This window comes from Cetorhinus maximus, chromosome 9 (assembly GCF_964194155.1).
Source record: "Cetorhinus maximus chromosome 9, sCetMax3.hap1.1, whole genome shotgun sequence".
Lineage (NCBI taxonomy): Eukaryota > Metazoa > Chordata > Chondrichthyes > Lamniformes > Cetorhinidae > Cetorhinus > Cetorhinus maximus.
In genome coordinates this window covers 88791718-88808102 of record NC_135887.1, presented here as the reverse complement: position 1 = coordinate 88808102, position 16385 = coordinate 88791718, and the positions used below count along the sequence as shown (strand labels likewise).

The 16385-nt window shown below is 40.8% G+C and overlaps 1 protein-coding gene and 1 pseudogene across 1 annotated transcript in view; one reads left to right on the top strand and one right to left on the bottom strand.

The window, feature by feature from the left end:
* The window catches only part of LOC144684817 (glycogen [starch] synthase, muscle-like), a 126799-nt gene that overhangs the window by 13056 nt on the left and 97358 nt on the right, over positions 1-16385 (top strand). Inside the window, exon 3 of the mRNA XM_078549085.1 lies at positions 6302-6493. Within this exon, the coding sequence (XP_078405211.1) occupies positions 6302-6493 (192 nt within the window). The remainder of the gene's footprint in view (positions 1-6301; positions 6494-16385) is intronic.
* Positions 12392-12850, bottom strand: LOC144684226 (large ribosomal subunit protein eL28 pseudogene; annotated as a pseudogene).

Genomic DNA, 16385 nt, shown 5'->3' with positions numbered 1-16385 from the left:
GGATTGCACAGATAGTAGGGGGTAACCTAGGAAAGGTTTAAAACAGAGAATGAGGGGATCTTGAGCCAGCGGAAGTCGATGAGAACAAGGGTGAAGTACAAAAGGAACTTGGTGGAGGTTAACATGCTGGCAAGTTTTGGGTGGCCTGAAGTTTATGAAGTGTGGAGGTTGAGAGACAAACCAAGAGCTTTGGGCAGAGATGAGTGATGCTACAGAGGTGGAATTGATACTGAAATTGTGAATCGTCTAGTTCAACCCAGGATAGTGATCATATGGGGTGCTGAAAATTGTGGCAAGGGTTTGGAATTTGTTATCAGGGTCAAGACAATAGCTTCAGTCTGTTAACTGGAGAAAATTGTGACTCATTCAAGATAGCATTCTGGATGAACAGTCTTAGCAGTAGAGTGGAGGGGTCAAAAGAGTTGGTGGATAGTATTAACCTGGCAAATGATTGTTATCCAACCTCTTGAGCACAGAAAATATATTGCTGGGATGAACTTTTGGTGGCAGAAGGGAGATAATTTATAACTGTTTCACAAAGGAGTCTGGTAGGTAATTGCTGTTTAGTAATTATGTATCTATCTTTTTCAACGTGCAGTCATTGTCAGACAGAATGTACTAAAAATACTACTTTGTTTGGTCTCATTAGTTACTGAAAATGGTGATGACATTTGACCTTAATCTAAATTGGGTCATCATACTAATATGTAATAGCTGGAAAATGTTCATGAGTCCAAACTTTAGAAGAAATTTCCAAAGTGCGTCATGATTCACAGAATCAAACTCCTTTGTCATGTCAACATTTCCTTGCCAAGAACCATGTTGAAGTTCTGGTGCATTAAGCACTCTCAGGTCAATCCATATTGATCTCGGAGTGCTCGGTGCTAGCCCTGGATGCTTGAAATGGAAAGCGTATCATTCTCCAACACTAACATTTGCCAACAAGATGAACATAAAATTAACTGAGAAACTTCTTAAAATGCTTCTTATATAACTCATTGTTTCAAAATTTGAACGTGTAGCAGCCATTTGGGACACAGTAAGATCCCATTCATTTCGAGCAATGAGACGAAAGGTGTTTTTTTGAGTGGTGCAAGTAATGTTGGCCAGGATAACCAGAGAACTTCCTGTTCTTCTTTGAAACAATGTTATAGTTCTACTTGATCTCGAATAGAAAATAGCACCTCTGATTGCTTCCATACTGTGTCAGAGCATCGGTCTAAATTATGTGCTCAGAGTAGAGCTTGAGCCCACAATCTTATGACTTAGATTGAGAATGTTACCCATTCAGCCAAGTTTGGGGACTGTACTTATTTTGTGTTGTTATATTCTTTAACCATAAATAATGAGCAAATAGATTCTTGAGCATTAAAAAAATCTGCTTGTAAACCTAATTGTCAAAACAACTGCATAATAGTTGAATCACTCTTCATTAAATTGTTCTCTAGCTGAAAACCTCTCCTGCGCTATCTAATGTGTTCTATCCTGCTGTCCTTTTCCTGGCTGTGGCATTTCCCTTTTGCCTATTAATAATCTCATTCCTGCAAGTGTAGCATCAGCAGCAACTATATAATATTCCTAAACTAATACTTTGGATTTTTTTATCTATATCATTTCATATTTTAGACACATCAGTGAGGAGGTACAATCTTAATAATCATCTCTATATTCTGATTCCCTTGTCACTTGTGATCATACTTTTTGATCCTCTTTAGATCCATTCTGATGCATACTTGTCATTAGGTTAATATAAGGCACCTTTCATAAAGTATAACAATATATGATCCCTATATAAGATACCATCAGACACAACAGCTCTCCTGCGAGTAAACCTTCCCTTGTATTGGCACTGCTGAGCACAATCATAGAATGAGAGACTAGGAGCCTGAAGTGAACAGGACCCTAAGAGAACAAAATGGTGGAAAGAGGTGAACAGGAAACTGAGAGCAAAAGAGAGGGGAACAACACTTGTGAGCTAAAATAGACAGAAAAATGGCATTGGGCCAGAAGTAGAGATTCGTGCTTAGATTCCTGAGTGCAGACTCCAAGTTCAGATATAGTATCCTCTCTCAGAATGATTCATCTATGAAATTACTCTGTACTTTCACCTTCAAACACCAACCTTATTTTCTAATTTCTAGCATGTCATTATGTTCTTGTGTGTAGCGTCCACCGCCTGTAAGTGCAAAACTTCAGTTTACACTGTCATATTTTAATAAAATCGTAAGAAATAGGAACAAGAGATTTAGGCCACTCTGCCCCTTGAGCCTGCTCCACCATTCAGGTAGATCATGGTTGATCTGATTGTGGCTTAACTGCACTTCCTGCCTGTCCCCCATAATCCTTGACTCCCTTGTAACAGGGAAAATGAAAAACCACAATCAGATCAGCTACGATCTTATCGAATGTGGAGCAGGCTTGAAGCAGGCCAATATGGCCTACTCCTACTCCCTATGTCCCTAAAATTATTCTAACTCAGCCTTGAATATATTCAATGGCCCAGCCTCCACTGCTCTCTGTGGAAGAGAATTCCAAAGACTAATGACACTCTGTGAGAAGAAATTCCTCCTCATTTCTATCTTAAATGGGAGACACGTTTTTTTTTTAACTGTTTCTCTTAGTTCTAAATTCCCCCACAAGAGGAAATATCTTCTCAGCATCTACCCTGTTAAGTCCCCTCATATTATATGTTTCAATAAGATCGCCTCCTACTCCGCTAAACTCCACTGAGTATAGGCACAGCCCGTCAAACCTTTCCTCCTAAAAGAACCCCTTCATCCCACGAATCAACCTAGTGAACCTTCTCTATACTGCTTGCCATTTATGCCTGCCCCAGCTGTCCACTGCTAGCCACTTGTCACTCCTCATTCTGTTCCACTCATTGGTCTTCATGCCTGCCACTCGCCAAGAAATACTGCATTGCTGTGACCTGGGACCTGCTTTAGGTGTTTTAAAATACTCAGTCTGTTTTATTAAGATAGCTAAAGTGTAAAAAGCACTTCAAAGAACACACATTAAAAGTACAGAATAACTCGACAAGCACCTTAAAAACTAAGGGTCAACCCCAAGTTAATGCTTTGTAAGGGGCTTTCCCTATTCATTCTATCAGAGTCCTCCATTATTTTAAAACTCTCAATTACATCTTAATTAACTTATCTGATCCTTTGGAAATAGTCCCAGAATCCCTAGTCTCTTGCCTTAATTATAGTTTCCATACCAGATATATGCTGTCTACTGCTTTCATTTCTTTTCTATAATAGGGCACCCAAACTGGAAACAATATTTTTAACTGTAACCTAACCAATATTTTGCACAAATTCATCATTGCTCCTTAGGTCTAATTCACTAAAACTAACTATAATGGTGTTGGTGTTTTCTTTAGATTTATCAACTCACCCTTGCAATTATAGACAACTATATATTTGAAATCCCTGGAATTCTGCCTTCACCCACGCCCTTCAACATTATTCCATTGTGTATATACTCCCATTTCCTGTTTTTCTCCTAAAATACTTTTCTGCATTAAATTCTCCACCTCCACATTCATAGTCATTGCATTGATCTATATTTAACTGAAATATTTCACAATCCTCTTTGCTGTTTGGGTTAGGGTGCGGCCATTGGCATTGCAGCAGATGCTTGCTTTCTGGTCCAGAATGTTTGAGGAATGCTCCTCGTTAGATTGAATCTATTGAGATTCTGTTTTCACCTTCCTTGTACGTTATCAAGAGGGCTACTGTTGTCGTTACTGGAGTTAGAGTGGCAGACAGTGATTCATAAGCCCTTTAGACCATAAGACATAGGAGCAGAAGTAGGCTATTCGGCCCGTCGAGTCTGCTCTGCCATTCAGTGAGATCATGGTTGATCTGATAATCCTCAACTCCACTTTCCTGCCTTTTCCCCATAACCCTTGATTCCCTTACTGATTAAAAATCTGTCTGCCTCCGCCTTGAATATACTTAATGACCCAGCTTCTACAGCCCTCCACGGTAAAGAATTCCACAGATTAACTACTCTCTCAGGGAAGAAATTCCTCCTCCAACTTTGCTTTAAATGGGTGACCCCTTACTCTGAGATTATGCCCTCTGGTCCTAGACTCTGCCACAAGGGGAAACAAGCTCTCATCATCAATTGGCCTGGGCAAAATGATTACTGGCCCTGTATGATATGAACAATTCCATGTATTGTGAATACAAAAATTGTTTGGCAACTGTACGAAATACCTTATTGTGTTGCTCGCAATATTTGCTCAACCATGTTGAATTATTTCCATTTGTTTAAGAGCTTCGGGATATGTTTCCATACATAGATATGTGGCTGCCTTGTCAAATCACATTGTCTTTGGTGCTGGGTCTTTTTATAGCTCATGTGTTTGTGAACCATTGTCCACTGTCAGTTTAGGTTTTTGCACCAAATTATAATGTACAGTGAGTTCACTTGATTACCACTTAAGAGTGAAGATCAAGAAGCTTAATGAGGATTGTTTTAGATGCGGGTGACTGTATCTTAATAATTTTCCTCAAATGAAGAGTCTATGTTTCTTACTCTTGCATACAAGTTCAAGGTTCTGCATAATATTTAATTTCTGAAATCCATGTACTCCATCTACTCTTCTAGCCTGATGAAGTAGTACTCAAATAACCCTGATTCACATCTGATGCTGCTTTGTCTTCTCTGTGTATGGAAAGCTGCAATGATGATTTGTAATTTCTGTACATGAAGTGATCATTGGTCATTTGTGACCTTAGTGCAAAGATCCAAATTGGTTGGGAGCTCAAGACTAGCATGTTTCCATTGTGTACTGGGTATATTGCCCATGCTAGGTATAGGCCAAGTCCTGTGCTTAAGGGCATACTCTCTCTCCAAGCCCAGATTGTAATTACAAAGAAGGCTTCCATTCTGCTGTGCCATTTATTTAACTTACTATCTTTCTTGGAGCTGAAGGGTCTGGCTGGACCCTGGGGTTATTCCTGCATTGGCAGCTCTTCTGTATTTTCTTTTTGGGAGGGTTCTGGATACTACAAGATGACAAGCAGCTTTATAGCAGCTTCCCCAGCTCTATTGCCCACTGTCCACTGCCCCTTTAGGAGGAGTGTGCCGTGTGTGGTGATGCTGCTTGGCTTGGACTAATTGTCCTCCATTTATGATCAGCCGTTTGCACCAGTTGAACGTGTTTGCTCCTGACAGTGCCTTGCTGTGGCTTTGGCGAGCAGCAAGTTCAGGGTAAGGGGTAATTTGAATTTGGCACTGAGCTCCACCTGGTGCAGAGTGGCCATCTCTTCAAATACAAGATGGACAATTGCACTGCTCAGAGGAGTTGAAGAGAGAGACTTCACAAAAGTGAAGCCAATTAAGCATACTGCCATCACTAATGGAATTCCACCAGATGTCAAATATCTTACCTTTTTTTGCCTCACCTCCACTGTTATCTTTTAGACCTCCTCTCTAACTGCTCTTTTGCTGCCATGATACTGACAATGTTTTAATACTGTGCTTAACATTGTTTGCCACATTAATCTCTTGGGACTTTTTGCAGCCATGATATCTCTTTTAATCTACTTTAGAGCATTCTTATTCTCCCACCAAAGTTTTCCCTTTTTTTAACCGTAAAATTCTCTGATTCCTAGCTTAGTTGATTTATGCATTGATTTTAGGACTAGGGGACCGGATTGCATCTCCTCTGTCTGGCAGTAATTGGGCAGACGTAATTAAAATAGGGCCCCATTTATCATCTCATTCCTGCTTACATCTAGATCTCCACAATTCTGGTGAGGGCCTTGAAATGGGCAACCTTTTTTTTAATTGTTCTATTTACCTTATCTTGCCCCTCATTTTTCCTACCAAAATGTATCACCTCACACTTTTCTGCATTGAATTTCGTCTGTCATGTCCACCCATTCTACGAGTCTGTCCATGTCCTTTCGAAGTTTAATATTCCTTTCTCACTGTTCACCACACTTCCAAATTTCTTCTCCAATTATAGTTGAGGCAATCTCTTTCTACACCAATTGAGTATGTTCTCCGTAGTGTGTGCTGGGTTATATGAACTTGATCCACAATTGTCATGTTATTATACATTTGGATATGTCCCTGAATATATTGCTGGCATGTTAATAATTACATACACCAGTGGCCAGAAGTACTGTAGTGATAGCCATTGGATTTAACAGTTTGACGTAGGTTGAATAAAATTTCCATCCTGCTCACTTACAGTTTTTTTAGTGGCAATGCATAGTTTGAAGACCATTACTGACCATACAACCCCAGAGGTTTGTGATACATTATTTGTTCTATATTACAGGTCTATTTTGGCAGGTGGCTGATTGATGGAAGCCCTTACGTTGTGCTGTTAGACATTGCTGCTTCTGGTTGGAGTCTGGATGAGTGGAAGACTGAGCTGTGGGATTCTTGCAATATTGGAATTCCCTGGTTTGACAAGGAAGCTTGTGATGCAGTGCTCTTTGGGTTTCTCACCACATGGTTCCTGGGAGAAGTAAGTATTCAGCTATCCTGTCAGTTCAGTTTGAGAGCATAATGCCCTGAAATTTCCTAGAAACTTGCTGCAGAATAAATTTATTAGAGTGTTAACTGTTTGGGACTTCAGTTACTCGGAGAAACTAGGGAAGGTGGGATCCTTCTTAGAGCAAAGAACTTTTAAGGAAGGTTTAATAAAGGTGTTCAAAATCATGACAGGTAAATAAGGAGAAATTGCTTCCAATGGCAGAGGGTTGGTAACCAGAAAATATAAAATTAAGGTAATTGTCAGAAAAACCAGAGATGAGATGAGATGAAAAGTTATAATGCAATGAGTTGTTAGGATCTGGAATGCACTTCCTGATGGGGTGGTGGAAGCAGATACAATAATAACTTTCAAAAGGGAATTGGATAAAAAGTTGAAGGGAAAAAAATGCAGGGCTATGGGGAAAGGACGGAAAAATGGAACTAATTTGATAGCTCTTTCAAAGAATGGCCTCCTGTGTTGTATGATTCGATGATTTTAATTGCTTTTTGAGTCCATTTATACTGCCTGTTTGGTGTTTTCATAGCAATTTATTTTGCAGTTTAATTTTTCTTTGATTGAAAAACTTTCACTGACTTCCTTTACTACTCCTAACTTCATTTTTGATTCACTTCCTCTGATATTTTAACTCTTCACTCTGTAGGATAAGATGAACAGATTACTTAGGTCAAGAGCTTGTAGCTTCAATTACTTCATACCTTACTCCTGGCCACAACATCTGATTGATTAAGGGAGCAACCAGAAAGAGTAGCTGCTCAATCCAGATATCTTCAATGTATAGGTATTGAGCAGTGGCACATCAACATTGCATGCATTTAACTGTGTGTTGTACAGAATATACAGTAATATGATTGACGGTATACAATGTAACTTGAGATACTTTTACAGGGATAATTAATGCCATTCACACGGAGAGTTGGGTACAAATATTTGTATTTCAATCACAGCAATATCTTTCTTTATATTTCCTGAAGCTTCGACAAAATGACATGAATGTCCAACGATATGCAAAACAACAACATATTGGATTTCTTGGCGCACATTCCATGTGCTAAGAAATATAGAATCCTTGTATCGAATACGAGTATTGTCCATTACATTTCAGGCATCATATTTAACTGTCTATTTGTCTCATTTGTGCTGAAAGAGCACTAGAATTCATAAACCAGTAAACTTTGTAAGGAGCATCGTGAGTGGGCACCAGATGAATTCTTTACCCCTTCACCTTTGCTCCTCATCAAAGGATTCTCTGCAAATTTCACTGTCCATCTCTATGGAAATACTGGATGTCTGTGTTTGGCTCACTAGATTCATCTTACATCAACTGGACCAAGTTATATTAACTGTGACACCACTAACCACATTATGAAACAAAGGTACTGCTGGAATTAGCACACTTCTTGCCAACATCATCAAAGAGGAAGTCAGACCATGAAATCATGAACTAGTATTTCTTTGAGACTTACAATGATGCAATTAGCAACATGTTAATACTATAGCAAACAGTAAGAATTTTCAGGATACTTCAATATATCTGCAAATAACAACATATTGGATTTCTTAGCGCACTCTATGTGCTGAGAAATACAAAATACTTGTGTTCAACATGAGTATCATCTATCACATTTCAGGCATCATATTTATCTAATGGGGAGGTGGACAAGTTGGAGAGGGGTAGGTAGGAATATCAGAAATCTAAAATCGAACACCAATCTGCCTCCAACTTCCAGTTTTAGCAGAGGTGATTTTGTGGGCATGCCAGCGTAACCCCTGCTGTAGAGATGGATTAATGTTATCATATTCAAATAAGGCTGTTTTAAGGAAATTTTTTACCACAATTTGAATTTAATGCCTCCTGCACAGGCTTCATGGTTAGCAAAGGTTACCATTATAGTGGAGGTGTGATTGATTGGCACTTCATGGGCTAGTTAAAGGGCAGGAGTCCAGAGATCAGTAAAGGCTTGGTGGTCAGAGCTGTTTCCTTAGTTCCCTAGTTCTAGAAGAGGACTTGCTCCCTGATGGAGCTGCTGGTCCTGTTTTGCCAGTGGCCATGTAAATTGCCACTGCCATCAAGGTTTTTGCCTCTAGTTCTTTCCCTGGCACTACCCGTATCAAGGATTTCCCAGTTGACTGCTCATAAATGCATAAGGCAGGTGATGCATTGAGATGCCATTCCATTGATGTTCAGCTGGTCTGCAAATGTAAGATCAGGTTCATACAGATCTGCATTGGATTCCCTGCAAGCTGCCATGATCCTTTCATGCAGCAACTGTCTTGATCTTTTGTACCTGGAAATACGCTTAAGGGGTAGGTGAGAAAAACTGGTTAATGAACTCCTGGTAACCCAGAAGGGAAAAACAGTTTGAACCAGTACTCTTATTTCCCAGTTTTTACTGGTGTTCCATTTTAAAGGTACACAAGACCAGTTTGGACCAGTATTCTTATTTCCCAGTTTTTACTGTTTTTTCCTTCTGAGAAATCCCAGAACCAAACCCCAAGAGCACTACAATGACAGCCATATGATCATTGGATGTGTCATTGAACAAGCCATCAGTATGCTTGCTAGCAAGAGTTTTTAGCAAGATCATTGCTTGCTACATTCCCACAACATAGCACAGTAACAAGGACTAGAGGTTGAAGAGAAACAAGCAGCTCATGATCTGAGGAGTCCAATGGAGAGGAGGAAATGGAAGGTGAAGATATGGTACCTAGCATCAGACCATCTACTCATATTGCTATTAGGGCTCCCTAATAGACAAAAGGTTCAGTTACTCAATCACACTGGACCAAAGTAACTATCATATCACCTGTCTGCCACCACAAAGCGGTCCTGCAATCAAACATCCACCCATTGCTACCCCACCAATTGACTCCCATCAACTCATGTTCACACATTTAATAGCTACCAACTGAAAAGACAAGTTCACATCTACACACAAGAATGGCAACGTAGAAAAATGATGCAAACCATTTCTTTGTTGGAGAGCTAAAAATCTTTTCCTTTCCTACTCCTTCTACAAGGTGTAACCCCTGTGGCTTGAACAAGGTTAGAAGCTCTTATCCCTGCTCTTCGCTATGATGCTCTTGGCCAGCAACTCTGGATGTTGGAGCCCAAGAGGGCCCTGCCAAAAGACTGCTCTACCTGCACCCATGCAAAGGCAGACTCTGCCATGGGGAGAGGAGGTAGCATTTTGTATACTGACTGTGGGGTGATGGGGTGCAACAGCAGTGGAAGTGATTTGAGTGGAGTTCCACTCAAGAGCCCACTTCAGTGACCCCTTTCGCCATCATAGCTCTCCAAAGCCAGTGACATTATCATTCCTATCAATCTCCAAGGAAGCAGCTTAGAACGGATCAGTGAAGTGCTGTTTAAGGCAGCAGACACATTAACATGCGAAGTCTGCGTGGCAGTGGTAATAGCCTGTATGGACTCATTTGATTGTCATGATTGATGTTACATAAAAGAGACCAGTCTATCCTTTAGCAGTGCCTTGCGACACCAACCCAATCATGCGGAAACTGGAGGCATGTCTCTCAGATTTGCTGCTTTCCCTTCATGACTAACCTTTTCATTGATATCCCCTGGGGTTCTGCATCTGTGTCCAGCTGAGCAGAGCCTGGAGAGGGTTGTACCTTCCGCCTTTGGCTCCCTCTCGCTATCTTTGACGCCACTGTCTGCTCATGCTTGCTTATGAACCATGAGTCACCAATCAAAACCCCAACGGACTGCCCGAGAGGACCCACTGCAATCTGAGTATTTGTGTTGGTGCCTGGTAAGAATATGTCCTGTGACAGTGTCCCGCAGAAAGAATCACCTCCTCTGATGAATTGTCATCTGGAAAGTCATGGACTGCTATCCTATGCACAAAGGTTTTAGGGTAGAGAAGAGATGAGCAGGAATTAGTAATCACAAAGTAAAGATCAGGCCACCATGATTGAGTCTGGAATGAGATAGTTGATCAGAGAAATTTAATTTTGTCACCAGGCAGCGACGAGTTCCCAATTTCTCTGTTTCCATTGGTCAGGGACATGGATATGCCACTGATCTTCATGGCTTCCTTCCTCCTCTGCAAATGTTAGCTGCACCATCTGCAGTGACCTACCCTCAGTTCTCTCCCTCTTCCTTGTGTTCTGTAATTGCTTCACCTGCTACAGGGGAGTGACAGACCCATGTGTGTATGAATGTCTTCACCCGATGTTGCAGCGTAGTTGGTGAGTGTGACTATCAGATGGATGCATTACATGTCAAAAGCATTAGGGTAAGTAATTCAGACTATGATTTATTGTCCACGTCTTGAAGCAGTCCGTGTCCAAATGCAGAAAGACCTGGACAATGTCCAGGCTGGGCTGACAAGTAGCAAGTAAGATTTGTGCCACACAAGTGCCAGGCAATGATCATCTCCAACAAGAGAGAATCTAACTATCACCCCTTGACATTCAATGGCATGACAATCACTGAATCCCCCACTATCAACATCCTGCGGGGTTACCATTGACCAGAAACTGAACTGGACTAGTCACATAAATACTGTGGCTACAAGAGCAGGTCAGAGGCTGGGAATCCTGTGGTAAATAACTCACCTCCTGACTCCCCAAAGCCTGTCCACCATCTACCAGGCACAAGTCAGGAGTGTGATGGAATACTGTCCACTTGCCTGGATGAGTGCAGCTCCCACAACATTCAAGAAGCTTGACACCATCCAGGACAAAGCAGTCGGCATGATTGGCACCCCATCCACAAACATTCACTCTCTCTACCACCAATACACAGTGGCAGCAATGTGTACCACCTACAAGATGCACTGCAGAATCTTGCCAAGGCTCCTTAGGCAACACCTTCCAAACCCACGATCACTACCATCTAGAAAGACAAGGGCAGCAGATAGATGGGAACACCCCACCTGGAAGTTCCCCTCCAAGCCACTCGCCATCCTAATTTGAAATATATCACCGTTCCTTCACTCTCACTGGGTCAAAATCCTGGAACTCCCTTCCTAACAGCACAGTGGGTGTACCTACACCACATGGACTGCAACGGTTCAAGAAGGCAGCTCATCACCACCTTCTCAAGGGAAATTAGGGATGGGCAACAAATGCTGGCCCAGCCAGCAATGCCCACATCCTGAATAAAAAACAAAGTAGCAGTGGCGGATAGAGAAATGGGGAGGTGAGAAAGTGAACAAGCGTGCTGTTCAAGTGGGTATGAGGAGTGATATGATGTAGGCTTGACAAGGTAAGAGTTGGGGTGGTGTACACTACAGAAGCTCCACGAATCTGCAACTCTAATCACCTTCCTTGACCTAGTTAGGTCACTAAAGTGCTTCTTGAACTGGGTACAGGACACACTACTCCTGCTGCTCACCTGAGTGACCTCAAAATACACCTTTGTGGTGACAGCAGTCGTTTTCTTCTTTTTGGTGCTGGGGAAGATTATCTCCTTACTCCACCCAAGGGCACATCAAGCATGGCATCATTAAATGGTGCATAGCCTTTGAACATCTTGAGCTTGAAAGTTTGTTAACTCTTTACAGGACCACCCGACTCCTCCAAAATCCATCTTGGAATTGACTCTTTAACTACTCTCAGTGAAATTGTGTCATGCAGGTAACTGGTATGCATTGGAGACACAAACCCAAAAATAAGATAATGTCCATGTTGAAATCGGACGTTTTGACAGGCTGAAGCTTCTTCAGCTATTGCCAGTCCCCTGCTCAGAATAGCCTTTCAGTTATTATTGGGCCCAATAAGTAGCTTATCTGTCCCTTTATCAAGTCAGGTCATGAAGTTAATAAACCTTCCTTGGCTATTCCGCTATAATGTACAGGTTTCATGGAACTCCAAACAGAAAATGCTCTTGAAAATTCAAACTGATTTTTTTTTCTACTTAAAATTTTCCTTTATTATGAATCATGTCAAATCTTTTACAAGTTCATGCACTCTTGGTAGCCCGAGTGTGCTTCTGCTTGACCACAACTGGTTCCTGACTCTTCAAAATAGCACTGGCGTGGCGAAGTGCAGCCATGCGAAGATCCTTTTGGTAGTTGTTCTTAGATGTGTGGCAAACTGTTTAAGGTAGAGCGGTCATTCTTGTTGATGGTGATCTTTTCATAGGATGTTGCTGGTTTGCGTTGACCTGCCCGCTTTTTGAGGACAACCTTTTCTGTCAGCTGCTGGCTCTACACCTACAGTTTTGCGGTGAATAAGCCCATTGTAACGGAAAGAGTTTCTGGACTTCAGGTTGTTGGACTCAGCGCTATAGACCTGCTTGTTCCTTTTAATTAGGGAACGGGAGCAGTTCAGGATGATCATCCTTTGGAGATGAGATGGCATCTTGAACCACCTGCTCCCCTCGCTGCTGCTGCCAAAAACTAAGCGATTGGTAATTAGTAATTTACCTCAATTAACTCATTGACTTGTTTACACACTTAGAGTGTAGGGAACTATTGTGGAAATCTCAGCTATTTATTCAAAAGCTACATAAATAGTTATTCAAAGAACACATCTGAAGTGTTGTGAAATGAATTTTGGACCATTGCCATATGCTAGGTGATTGTTATTGAAGGTCAATTTCAACTATATACATCAGCCTCCTGAGGTAATCACTGAAAAGCTTAAAACTTAATAGATAATATCCCCATTCCAGAGTTCAGAATTACAAAAGTTATTAATTATCACAGTTTCACTTAAATATTGAGATTTTTCTTTACAGCCTAACACTTGAACAATTATTTGTGAGTGGATTTCATCAGCAGAGAATCAATTTTTCTTGCAAAGATATGTTAGGTACATCTTTCAAATCTTCACACTGACTTGTGATTCTTTACATTGTTAGGGCTGCCTGTTGCATCCAAGGTTTGCTTGACCGTAATAGTACATTTTTATTTTTATACTAGAAAAGGGTACTTTGAATACTACAATTCAGCCGTGGACCCAAGTTCTGATATATGTATTCAAGAGTTGTAGGTGTGCCATAGGTACATACATACAAACTAGGAGCAGGAATAGGCCACTCAGCCCTTCAAGCCTGCTCCTCATTCAATAAGATCATGGCTGATGTGATTGTAACCTCTCGCCTACCCCTGATAAACTTTCACCCCCTTGTTAATGAAGAAACTATCTAGCTCTGCCTTAAAAATATTCAAAGGCCCTGCTTTCACTGCCTTTTGAGGAAGAGTGTTCCAAACACTCTCAACCCTCAGAGAAAATATTTCTTCTCATCTCTGTCTTAAATGAGTGACCCTTATTTTTAAACCGTGACGCCTAGCTCTAGATTCTCCCACAAAAGGAAACATCCTCTCCACATCCACCCTGTCAAGACCCCTCAGGGTCTTAAAGGTTTTGATAAAGTCACTTCTTTCTCTTCTAAACTCCAGTAGATACAAGCCTAACCTGTCCAACCGTTACTCATAAAACAGCCCACCCCTTCCTGGTACTAGCCTAGTAAACCTTCTCTGAACTGCTTCCAATGCATTTACATATTTCCTTAAATAAGGAGACCAATGCTGTACACAGTACTCTAGATGTGGTATCACCAGTGCCCTGTACAACTAAAGCATAACCTCCTTACTTTTGTATTCAATTTCCCTCACAAGCAATAACATTCTATTAGCTTTTCTAATTACTTGTTGTACCTGCATACAAACCTTCTGTGATTATTGCACTAGGATACCCAGATCCATCTGAATCTCTGAGCCCTGCAATCTCTCACCATTTGGAGAATCCACCTCTTTTATATTCTTCCTGTCAAAATGGGCAATTTCACATTTTGCCACATTACACTCCATTTGCCAGGTTTTGTCCACTCATCTAACCTATCTATGTCACTTTACTCCTCCTTACATCCTCCTCACAAGTTATTTTCCTACCTATCTTTGTGTCATCAGCAAATTTAGCAATCATGCTGTAGTAACTGAAGGTATAGCCTCTCCTGCTACCTGTCAGGATCACGTGATGTTCTGGGAGGCTCCAACCAATGAGCCCTAAGCATGGGAAATCCGGGAGATGGGGCTTCCTGACGAGAGTCCTGATAAAGCATGTAGCACCTGTAAAGCACTCTGTAATAAACGTCTACAAATTACTATCATAACTTTTTAACAAATTCCCAAATTAATCTCCAGTAAGGCAACAACAACCTATAGACTTTAAATAGACACCAGGCAAAGCATTTTTACCTTAAATTCAAAATGAGGTTCCTTTCAATTTGGTTCCTGAGCAGACAGTTGTTGGCTTACAGGCTTTGATCTTACATGCCTCTGCTTTGCACACACAAACTCCTTTCTGTTATACCCAGCACTCCTCTTGGAATTTAATTCTCATTGTATCACCAGGCCCTTTGAACTCCTTTGAAAGTACCAATTTTATTAGTAATATAAACATATTGCTTGGTGCCGCCTAGCTATGTGCAAGATTTCACTCCTGCTCTTGAATGCTCTATTCAACAAAACAAATGTTTAATTCTCAAAACTACTATTCATCAAAGCATCCAGACTAGCTGGCTTTAATCCAGTTAAGACACACACACCCACAGACTAAACCTCTATTTAAAAAAAAAATTCCAACAACATTATATAGATTAGTAGCTTCATATCAGTGCTCAGAGCCCCTTAAAAGCTACTTGGGTTTCCCCTTTTCATGTGGTTGATCAGTAAGGAGTCATAAATGTAGAAGTGCTATGTAGAATGCCTTTGCAGAGCACCTGGTTTCCTGCGAGGTTTGCTATTGCTGTTCATAATCATTGGGTACTCTAAAATTTGGCCTGATTGGCAGCACAGGTAAGGAAGCGGCTGTCCCTGCTAAGGATTGCAATCCACTGATTAAGTTTAATAGTTTTGGCTTGCTAGTACAACTCACGGATATCATAGAAAGCATGCTCTGCCTGATGGTGGGGGTGCAAATTGGAGTGATACATATTCCATTAATAATTGCAATCATCTCATCAAATTTGCCAACATAGGTTGTGCCACATAATCTTAGATTATCTTCCTTATAATAGAGGTATGGTAGCCATCGGCTTCTATTCCTTAATTCCTGATGTACGTTGGGAATATGCTATCAGTTTTAACTATCAGTTGCCTTGTTGAGCTATTTGTTTAACTTGGGCCTAGTTCCTGAGGCTTCTTGTGCATAATTCTGTGCCACTATCTCTGTCCTTTGGTGAATCTTTTAACTGTGCTTGGTTTCAAATTGCTTAATTTGTACCCCCTCTCAGCCATCTGTTATCGTTCACATCAGCTCTTTGGACTAACTGCTTTAGACTAGCTCATGTTTATTTTTTGCTTCCCTTTGCACTATTTCTGTTTCCTTCTTTATAAATTCTATATTTAACAAATATGAATATATTTAAGCAAAAAAATAAATTGCCAATCATGAAAATTACCAATCTTAAATTGGTAAACAACTATCATTAAAGGAATAGAAAGAGAACCAATGATATTATTCTGAAAACAAGCTGATGCCTTGTTTTCTCAGTAACCAGAGACCATACAGCATAGTAGGAATAAGAATCCAGAAATTCCTCTGGAGGGTTTCTAAGGATCTATCTGGGCCAGTGCAGAAAACCCATCTGCCCCATAGATTCACCTTCACTGTGACCCAAATCCTAGGTTTAGGAATATTAACATGGTCATTAATCAAGGCAGCATTTGAGTTGAATATGGTCAGGAACCCAAGCAAAGCAAAGGTCAATGGAAAATCCTCCAGTCATACCTGACACAAAAAAGGATTGTGATTGTCAGAGGCTAATCATCACAGCCTCAGGACATCACTGGAATGCTTTCTGAAAGAAGAGTTCTTGGCTATTCAGCTGTTTAGTCAATGGATGCTTTTCCATCATGAGGTCAAAAATGATCTGTTTGCTGAGGATTCC